At 44.5% G+C, this 11360-nt stretch overlaps 1 protein-coding gene across 1 annotated transcript; it reads left to right on the plus strand.

Annotated features, from left to right (window-relative positions):
* Nucleotides 1-260: 260 nt before the first annotated feature.
* Nucleotides 261-10301, plus strand: NUDT7 (nudix hydrolase 7; the record flags this gene model as incomplete). Its single annotated transcript, XM_081108607.1, has 4 exons — nucleotides 261-352; nucleotides 3466-3619; nucleotides 7838-7996; nucleotides 9691-10301. 4 exons carry the CDS (start codon nucleotides 261-263, stop codon nucleotides 10057-10059), a joined length of 774 nt encoding a protein of 257 aa, XP_080964733.1. The 3' UTR covers nucleotides 10060-10301.
* Nucleotides 10302-11360: the final 1059 nt, after the last annotated feature.

Here is an 11360-nt window from a genome sequence, read left to right on the forward strand (position 1 = left end):
GTTCCAAGGGCACAGCAAGGAGCAGGGCAGAAACCGCTTCCTGCGACCTGGAAGGCCCTGCACTAAGCCCCGCCCTCACGTGACGTCCCGCCCGGATTCTCCGCCTACGGCGCCAGACCCCGCCCACTTCCCCACGCTCCGCCCCATCACCGTCTCTGGACTTAGGCCCCGCCCCATCACCGACTCTGGACTTAGGCCCCGCCTCCTGTCCATCCCTAGGCCTCGCCCCTCGCCCCTCCCCAGACCAACTGCCTCTGCGCATGCCCGGCCGCCCAGAAACTCTGAGGAGTCACCGGCTGGAAACAAACTTTCACGGAACAATGTCGCGACCCTGTCCTCCGGAGACAGTCAGGTAAAGCCTCCCCGGCCCCTGGCACGTTGAGCCGGCCTTGATCGGGGCGGGGCCGAGCTGATCGCGGGCCGCGGGTCGTAGGGGCCTTTTACCCGCGATTGCTTTTGCCGAGCCCGCCCTCGATGCCCTCACCTCCTTGGCCGCCGGCAGGATCCAGGGACCTCTGCATCTTCTCCGGCCCCGGCCCCGGACGGAGCCGGGCTCTGGCATCTTGAGTTAACACCTGTCATCATGGGTAGTCCCCACCCCCTTTCCCCCAAGGCGTTCCCTGCCCAGCCGCTCACCTTTTCTGCTCCAGGCGTCTCCAGAGTTCGACCTCTGGAAACCCAGCCCGCAGCTGGCAACCCAGGGTTCAAGTTCCCCGGTGGCTACTCCCAGTCGTGGCCTTGGGTCTCAGTTACATAACCTCTCTGGTTCTGGACCAGATTAGGCGCTCACCTCGCCGCGCTGGTGTGAGGATGAAAAGAGAAAAGCAAGGCAAGGGTGTGGGGATAAGCCCATGCTCAGAACAGGGTGGCTGCTACTTTTTTGTTGGTGTTTTTATGGTGATTATTCCCAGGATCAGCCCCTAATGTGGACAGACACATTTTTGCAGACTTAGCATCTGCTGGACCCTCTGATTAGTTCTGGGGCCTCTTAGAAGCCACACTGGGCAGGCCCGTTTCCTCTTCCGGATGCCTCCCTGGCGTTCCCAGCACTCTGATTCCTTTCAAGCCTTTGGTCGTTATTTTGCAGTTTACTGTGGTTATCCAACCACTTTTAGGGGGCATCCTGCCAGTAGAAAGAGGCATCAAATAGCAAACAGCTTCCACAAACAACTGCTCATTTAATGATGGAGACATTTATGACAGTAGTCATCATTCATAGGCCACTAGCTGAGTACCAGCCACCGTATATGAGTTATATCATTAAATCCTCATACATACTTTCAAACATGTCACAGATGAGGGAAGGGGAGCTCAGAGAGGTCATGCCTAAGCATTTTGAAACCAGTTCTAGCTGACTTCCACATCTGATTTTGCCTACTCTGCAAAACTACCTTTCCCATAGAAAAATTACAATTAAACTGTTAGTTTTTTGTGTTGTCAATAACAATGTGCCACAAACTGGGTAGCTTACAAAAGAGAAGTTTATGCTCTCGCAGTTGTGAAAACTAGAAGTCCAAAATCAAGAACCTGCCAGGTTCTAGGGGAGGACCCTTCCTGGCCTGTGGCAGCTTCTGGTGTTCCTTTGCTTCTGGCAGCGGCACATCCAGTCTCTCCCTCTGCCTTCACCTGGCCTTCTTTCTTGTGTGTGTATCTGTCTCTCTGTGTCCGCTCCTCTTTTTATAAGGACACCAGTCATTGGAATTAGGGTCCACCTTAAAACCAGGATGGTTTCATCTTAAGTCCTAAACTAATTACATCTACAGAAATTCTGTTTCCAAGTCAGATTTGTGGCTTAGGGGGGGACACTATTTAACCCACTACACAAACCAGCAACAAAATACACCGTTCAAAGGGACCAAAACAAATTCACAGTCATGGATTCAGGGCACCATTTGTGGTCATAAATCCCAATACTTGTATATTCTCAAAGTGTGTTCCCCTGGTCTGCAACATCACCATCACTTGGGAGTTTGATATAAATGCTAACTCTCAGGCTCCACCCCACACTTACTGAGTCACAGTTTGGGGTGGGCCCAGCAAACCCTCTAGGGCAGTGGTTCTCAACCTTCCTAAGGCCGCGACCCTTGAATACAGTTTCTCATGTTGTGGTGACCCCCAACCATAAAATTATTTTCGTTGCTACTTCATAATTGTAATTTTACTACTGTTATGAATCGTAATGTAAATACCTGATATGCAGAATGTATTTTCATTGTTACAAATTGAACATAATTAAAGCATAGTGATTAATCACAAAAACAATATGTAATTATATATGTGTTTTCCGTTGGTCTTAGGCGAACCCTGTGAAAGGGTCGTTCGACCCCCAAAGGGGTCACGACCCACAGATTGGCGACCCACAGGTTGAGAACTACTGCTCTAGGGGATTCTGTTGCTGTTAAAGTTTGGGAACCACTGTTATAAAGCAGTTGAATATTTGATAACAGTTGAGTATTTGATAAAAGGAATGCTTGATAACATGACATATAAGGGCCAGATTAAGAGAAAGTTCTTAACTTTACAATGATCTGACCTTACAATGACTTATTTAGCAAACCTGTCTTATATTTATGGATTTTGATAATTAACTACTGCATTGTTAAAAAGTATTTTACCATAATTTAAATTTAGTTTTCAAATGAACTTGTGTACTAAACTGTGTTCTTAGTACATAGTTCCACCCCTCACCCATGGGGGATACGTTCCAAGACCCCCAGGAGATGCCTGAAACTGCAGATAGTACCAAACCATATATATATATATATATATATATATATATATATATATATATTATAATGGTTTTTTCCTACACAGAGTAAGAGATTAACAACAATGATACAATAGAATGATTATAACAATATGCTGTAGTAAAAATTATGTAAGTGTGGTCTCTCTCAAAATATCTTATTGTACTGTACTTTTCCCTTATGGGAAGCACTTTACATATTCTCTTTGGCGTATCAGAATTGCCAGCATCATTACTCTTGTGCTTTGGGACCATTGTTCAAATAACCCTTATATTACTTGAACACAAGCATTGCATCTGATCACGAGAAGGCTACTAAATGACAACGGGCAGGTAGCATAGACAGCCTGGACACCTGGATAAAGGAATGACTCATGTCCCAGGTGGGATGGAGTTGGGCAGTGCAAGATTTCATCACCCTACTCAGAACAGCGCATATTGAAAACTTATGAATTGTTTATTTCTGGAATATTTAATTTAATATTTTGGACTAAGATGAACTGCGGTTAATTGGAAAGTGAAACTGTAGGTTTTTGCCTCATTTTATCTTGCCAAAAATCATGTGATTTTTGTTATTATTATTTCTGCCATGTTATTGAAAAGTACACCGAGACTCAGAAATGGTAAACCTCAAGATACACAGCAAAGCAGAAATATAGGCAGGACAAGATTTTTACTATAACGCTGGTACTATAATGTTTCTTTTATCTCCCTTTTAGAAACAGTTTGATAGAGGATGCTAAGGCCCGCTTAAAGAAGCATGATGTTGGGACCAAATATTCTCACTTGTCGTCTAGTAAATATTCCATCCTTTTACCGTTGTTGGCTAAAGAAGGAAAACTTCATCTGTTGTTCACCCTCCGGTCAGAGAAGGTAGGTGACAAGAGTTTCTGCCATTAAAGCAGGACATTTGAAATCCCCAGGAACTGTTGTCACTTGTACACATTTTGAGGCCAGAGATTCCCAAATGGACTTTCAGAATTGTGATGTTTGAGGGGCCACAGGATAGCATGGCATTTTGGGGACATTTTTTGGAAAGAAAAAATAAGTAATTTAGAATACTTTTAGACCTGGGTTTCTTAACCTTGGTGCCATTGGCATTTAGGCTGGATAATTCCTTGTTGTGGAAGCTGCCCTATGCATAATAGGATGTATGTTTAGCATCATCCCTGGCCCCTACCTACTAGATGACAGTAACACGCACACACACACACACACACACACACCTTTGTGATAACCACAAATGTTTCTAGAGCAGCGGTTCTCAACCTGTGGGTCGCGACCCCTTTGGGGGTCGAACGACCCTTTCACAGGGGTCGCCTAAGACCATCGGAAAACACATACATAATTACATATTGTTTTTGTGATTAATCACGATGCTTTAATTATGTTCAATTTGTAACAATGAAATTGGGGGCCACCACAACATGAGGAACTGTATTAAAGGGTCACGGCATTAGGAAGGTTGATAACCACTGCCCTAGAGTTTGTCCCCTGTCCTCGAAGGCATGGGGGGGTGGGGAGAAGAGGGACAGTTTGCCACTGTTTTAGACCAATCCCACCGCAGGTATAACGTGAAAGTTCTGGAGCACTGAAGTTAACAGTCTGGGCCCTGAAGCTGGCTGCCCATGTTTGAATGCAGGCTCTCTCCTCGTCAGCTGTGTGACTTAGTTCTCCTCTCTGTGCTGCAGCCTCACTTGCAAAATGAGGACAAAATATTAACACCTGTCTAATAGGGCCGCTGTGAGAATTTCACAGGGTAACAAAGGTAAAGCTTCTAAAACAAGCCGGGCACTTGGCAAGGATTTGGTAAGTTTCAGATGTCATCATCATTAGCGCCATTAGCAGACATGGCTTGAGGTTTTTAAGATAACTGTTCAACTTAAAAACAATATTGGGGTGGGAATGGAGTTCCCCTGGGTACACACCTGGGTATGGTCACTGTCCCTTGCTGTTAGCGGTACTTCTGAGGAAAAGTTGGGAAGCAGTCATTTCAAATTGTCCAAGTACAAAAAAGAAAATGAGCCACAATAAAGTGTCTTTCTAAGCAGAATAACCAAAAGTATCTCCATGGGGGAAAAAGCAAGCTGACATATCAGCTGAAGTTTCCTGGATTTGGTATGAGACTTGTGTAGATTCTGTCCTGTCTGGGTCAGATGATGACAATCAAGTTTCCAAGGGGAGATACTTAATGCAGAACCAGGGGACCAGGTCTGTTCCCAGCTCTGCCGGAAGATACAGCAGAAGCATGCTTTTTAAATTATCAGTTGAACCATCATGTAGAATATCCAGACAAGACCAAAACGGGTGTCTGACCTCTGTTTCACCTAGAGTACCTTTGCAAATCTATTGACTATTAAGTGAGAATCATTTTAGACCATGAACTCTGATATGCAAAGGTCACATAAAAAAAAAAGTATTTAAAGCTAATTAAATCGGACTCTAAGCCTCTCTGGCTGAGAGGGCAAGAAATTCCCTCAGGCATTACCTGAACTTGCCTCCTCCCTGGAGTCATGCAAGCTGGGCCCACGGATTTCCTCCCGGTAGATGGGGAAGGAGGCGCATGTCATCAGCCCTTCCTGCTCAGGTGTGGGCTCTCCCGCTAGCTCTGGAGCCTGGAGCAAAGTTCTTCTCTCTGAGCCCCCGTTTTCTTCCTAAAATGGGACTGAAGACAGTGCCTCATGCTATGAGGGTAAGGCTATGGCACTCCTCAGGCTCCTCCCTCTTCCTTCTCCTCTTTCTCCCCTGTCATTGTCTCCCCTTTCCTCTCCTCTCCTCTTTCCTCTCTCTTCCCCCTCCTCTTTCTGCTCCCAGCTCTCTAGGGCTTGAAACAGGCAAGAGGAAATTCAAGGAAAAAAACATAGATGAAAGTCTAAGTCATTAAATCAGGCCTGTCGGTCCCTGCAGGTGCCAATGTCAGTGTGTCAGTGGTCCCTCACTGCTGAATGAGCTAACACTATGGAGTAAGCTCTCAGAGGTGATGTGGCATTACGTCTGTCTCTTACGCATTTGGATGGTGAATGGTCAAGACGGTAGAGACATGTCCATCAACCTGGTTTTCACCTACACTTTTGTCTACAATTGATGTGAAGACATGTGAGGTTTCTGTGTATTGTAGCAATTCCTGCACTGTTCATGATTTTTTAAATCTATTTTTGTTACTGATTTATTAACAGAGAGGAACTTTAAAATGCTTTCTTTCATTTTCCAGAAGCTTGCCCAAATGGGACTTTAAACTGTAGAACATGACAAAATTTATAATGGCAGCTTACGTGGATATATTGGCCCCAGTGCTAAAAATGCCTGCGTGACCTTTTGATTTAGCTAGTAAACGTCAAGAATTGTCCTTACGAGTTCTCATTAATAAATATTTAACATGGGCCAGGCGCTGTGCCAGGCACTTCAGCCATCAGCTCATGTGACCGACTCCCTGAGGACAGACATTACCCGCACTGCACGCTGTTGAGAAGATGCAGACCCAGGACCCCTGCTGACCTTGAGGTCCCCTGGAAAGTTCAGGAGAGAAAGGATGGTGGGCACTGGCAGGAGTGAGTGTGAAACAAATTGAGATCACGTTTGCTTAGAAGTTTGGTCCTGCAGAGGAGAGAAGTGGGGGGCAGAGGGGGGTGGTGGTTGTGCTCCTCTAGCCCAGGATAGGAGAGAAATCATTTTAAAGACAGAGATTTTTAAAAGGGGGGAATTATTCAGGATGCCTCAAATGGAGACACAAACGGTTCTCCTGAAGTCAGGGAGGCATGGGGTCAAGGATATATGTGGAAGGGGCTTTGCAGGGAAAGAGGCTCCTGTCCCTGTAGTCTGTGCAGAGGCAGGGGCGGTGACACAGGTCAGTGCTGATGACTGCATGTTCTGTGTAATGTCTTAATCAATGTATGCTGTGCTGCTTAAGGGCGTGGCTCTAGAATTAAATCCTGGGTTACGTTCCCGCTCCACTACTCACCCTATGTGAAACTGGTCAGATTATTTAACCTCTTTGAACTTTAGTTCCCTTACCTAACAGTGGAAATAATTTCCAGCGTAGTGGCTCAGTGGTTTGAGCATCAACCTATGAACCAGGAGGTCACAGTGTGATTCCCAATCAAGGCATATGCCTGAGTTGCAGGCTCGATCCCAGTAGGGGGCGTGCAGGAGGCAGCCAATCAATGATTCTCATCATTGATGTTTCTATCTCTCTCCTTCTCCCTCTCTGAAATCAATTTTAAAAAGTATTTTTTAAAAAGTAGAAATAATAATATTATAATAGCCTGTATGTCCATTAATGGTAAGCTAGATAAACAAATTACAATATATACATACAGTGGGAAACTATACGGCCATAAAAAGGAAAAAGGTACTGATACAGGGCGCAATGTGGAAGAACTTCAGAAACATGACGCTAAGCAAAAAAAGCAGATGCCAAAGGTCACATATATCATATGATTCCATTTACAGGGAATATGCAAGAAGGTAAATCCATAGGGACAGAAAGTAAGGGCAGGGAGGTGAGGCAAGTGGGATTCCACTGCTTGGTGGGTACAGTCTCCCTCTGGGGTGGTGAGAATGTTCCGGAACTGGATGGTGGTAGGAGTTGTGTAACGCTGTGAATGTTTTAAATGTCACTGATTGTTTAGTTTAATTTTATGTTATGAATTTCACCTCATTAAAAAAAAAAACAAACTTTCAAAAAACAGCTTATAAAACTGTTCTGATGACTCAGTGAAAAAAAGTCCCTGTGAAGCAACATAGTAAGCACTCAGTAGAAGTTATCTATTGGTAGCATCGCCCTTTTCTTTATCCTTTCTTTCAGCCTCCCTCCCCCACCCAACATAAATCTGTTTGTGTGTGAGTGGTATTTGGGGGGTGGGGGGTGGGAGGAGGGGCAAATAGAGAAAAGTCAGAAGTGAGAGCAGTTTTCAAAGCTCATTTTTATAAAAAGATTCAAGTAAAACATGTTTTCTGCCTTGTTCTTTACATATTACCACCATTGTAAGAATGGCCTGTAGTACAGCAGAGAGGTTCAGTAAGTGCTTGTTGAGTGAGTGAGTGGTTCCCACACTGGACTCACCCTGTGCTGCTCTGTTTCTCACTGTCCAGCTGAGACGGTCGCCTGGAGAAGTCTGCTTCCCTGGAGGAAAGTGCGAAACCACGGATGCGGATGATGTGGCCACGGCCCTTCGGGAGGCCCAGGAGGAAGTGGGGCTGCATCCTCATCAGGTGGAGGTTGTCTGCCGTCTGGTGCCGTATCTATTTGATGTAAGGGCTGGAATGGAACTGGGTTTCTTGGACTCATGAGCTCCCAGTGCACCCACTGGCTTCAGGATGACCAAACCTGACCTCTGAGAGTGCTGTCGGGAGTCAAGAGACTGGTCCTTGTGTGGACTTTGCCCTTATAAGCTAAGTGGCCTTGGGCAAGCCCCTTTTTTTGTCTGGTCCCTTCCCCCATCCAGAAAAGAAAGGGGAACTCCATCAGTGGTTTCCAAACTGGGTGCTGTGGAATCCTGTAGATACTTTTTCACTAAACCCCAGGCCTCCCCACCAAAATTCCCAGTAGAATCTTTCACTTAACAGCACTCTACATTTATTTGCAAGCAGTTGTGAAGGTAAATAGAAATCCTCCCACATATAAATATATGAGCTATGTAAAATAGTTCATATATGGAGATATATATATAAAATTTTCCATAAATGGAAATATGCCACAATTAATATTATGTCATTTTTCTATTGATAAGATGACTTTCTCTATACTTATAGGGAAAGTTATCTATTGCATTTTTTTAAAGGGGCATATTATCCCATTTCTAGAGGTCTGGTGCACAGATTCGTGCACCAGTGGGGTCCCTTGACCTGGCCTGTAGCTGTCTGACATCCTCTGAGGGGTCCCAGATTGCGAGAGGGCACAGGCCAGGATGAGGGACCCCACCGGTGCATGATAGGGTCTGCGGAGGGACCGCGGGAAGGCTCCAGAGCATGTCCAGCCTGTCACGCCAGTCCCCATTGGCTGGACCCCAGCAGCAAGCTAACCTACTGGTCAGAGTGTCTGCCCCCTGGTGGCCTGTGTGCATCATAGCGACTGGTCAAACGGTCCAATGGTCGGACACTTGGCCTATTAGGCTTTTATTATATAGGATATGGCTATACTTCTAATTGATCTACCCTAAATGTCTATCAATTGAAGGGTGGTAACTTTAGAGTTTTGGGCTATTGCAAATAATGCTTCAGTCTTGTGCAGTAAGTCCTTACTTAACATTGTCAACAGATTCTGCAACTTTATGTGAACAACATAACAAAGCCAATTTTACCCTAGGCTAGTTGACATAAACCAAGTTCCCACAGCATCTCATCAATGTTATAATGGAACGAGATTATTAGAGGACCTGATGCACTTGTATCTTTTCTCACTGGTAGGAATTTACTTACACAACTGCAATTGCTAAGTCAGAGGGACCACGAATTTACAATGCCAAATTGTCATTCCAAAATATTGTGCCTTCTCATGTTCACAAAATATTTACAGAGCTATCTCACAGCGGTTGCTAATGTAGGGCAGGGACTCCCCACATTTCATGGGTAACATAAAGTTTACAACTGTAGCAAGTTCCTCCTGCCCTGCCCACCTTATGTACTGATTACTTCAGCCTTTCTTCTTTTTTTCCCTTCTGTAAAAAAAATATATATTTTTATTGATTTCAGAGAGGAAGGGAGAGATAGAAACATCAATGATAAGAAAGAATCATTAATGGGCTGCCTCCTGCATGCCCCCGCCCCACTGGGGATGGAGCCCGCAACCTGGGCAGGTACTCCTGGTTCATAGGTGATGCTTAATCACTAAGCCATGCTGGCCAGGACAGCCTGTTTTCTTAGTTTACATGGAAGCGGCATGACTTTCGCATTTGAAACAGCACCTCTTCACTTCTTAATTTGTGTATTTTGTCTTCTGCTTTTAGACAAATACATTTATAACACCAGTTGTAGGGTTCATAGACCACAGCTTCCAGGCCCAGCCGAATCCTGATGAAGTGAAGAAAGTGTTCCTGGTGCCTCTGGACTATTTCCTGCACCCACACGCCTACCACCAGAGTCACCTGACGCAATCTGGTCATCATTTTATCATTCATTGCTTTGAGTACACAAACCCTGAAGATGGTGTGACTTACTATATCAAAGGACTAACAGCAAAATTCGCTGTGTTTGTTGCCTTAATTATTTTGGGGGAAAAACCCACCTTTGAGGTTGAATTTAATCTCAACGATCTAACATCATCCTCGGAAGAAACCTTCCTGAAGCTTTATAAACCTGCATCAAGCAAGTTATGATTTATGAGACCAACATCCAAATAACTATCTAAGCAGCTTTGTGTGTGCTTATCCACGGAACAATAATGCCAGCTGGTGGAATTTGACAGGTGCTAATATTTTCCAGGCAATATGAAGATAAAAACCTTGCCTTATTTCCAGCTGCCCTCTGTTATCTGAAAGAGCAAAAGTTTTGCAAAAGTGGAAAATGTGTTTATGATATTGAATAACTTCACCCGCAATATATTAGCCCCATTTTTCTTACATGTGTAAGAAAATGTATCTGGCACACAGTAGGCACTTAATAAATATTTATTAAATATATAACCATGTAGCATTTCTCTTACATATAAGAGGTAATATTTCTGTTACATATGACAGCAATTTCTGGCTGGCCATCAAAATCTATTACCCCTTTATTCCGTGTCAGTAGAGTTGAAGCTGAGACCAAAGCTCCCAGGTAGAAATAGCATTACCCAGAATTCCTTGCAGGTAAATGTGGCTCTAGAACTTAGTTTAGGCCAATGGGATGTGAATGAAAGTTGACTTTGCAGGTTATCTCCAATTTAAGAGATAAGCCAGCCTCCCTGGACTCTTTTCCCCTTTCCATGAGCTGCAACATGAGTTTATCTGCACCCCAGCTTTGACCATATAGATGAAGACCATTCCTAGAGAAATGGTAGAACCAAAAGATCATAAGAGCTTGGATCTCCGAATGACTCTGTGGAGCAAAGCAACCTGCCACCCTGGACTATTCACGTGGGAGTTGGGACTATTATATGGGAGAAGAATAAATCCTATTACCTTTCTGCCACGATAATTTGTAGTCACTTTGAGCAGAGCTATAACCCTAAATATTATAACACTTGAAAATGGCCAGGTAGATAGTCACCCAAACTTGAGGTGTTTGCTAGCAGTTAGAATTTGGGATGAGCTGTGACATGTAACATGGGCTCTGTGACAGGCACAGGAAACCCCTGGATGTTGGTGGGGTTCAGCAGGTATCATCCAGAGCAGCTGTAATGAAGGGCTATGCCTACCAATCGGGGGAAATGATGTTATCTACCTTAAGATGCTGAGAGCAGGAAAACACTGATATGCCCCACGTCAAAAGTCACAAAGACAAACGTTCTGAAGTGCATGCTTTGATATCTTCCACTTTTTACATGGGCATCCCCATATATCATGCCTGACATTTAACAGGAATTTCTTAGTTTATGGTATTAACATCCTGCACGAGGTCAGGGAAGCAGGTGCGTAGAGCAGCATAACCTGGATTGTCTTCTGGCAATTGCCCATCTTACTGACTTACTACATTTTTA

Source organism: Myotis nattereri, assembly GCF_964212035.1.
Source record: "Myotis nattereri genome assembly, chromosome: 15".
In the NCBI taxonomy this organism is placed as follows: Eukaryota; Metazoa; Chordata; class Mammalia; order Chiroptera; family Vespertilionidae; genus Myotis; species Myotis nattereri.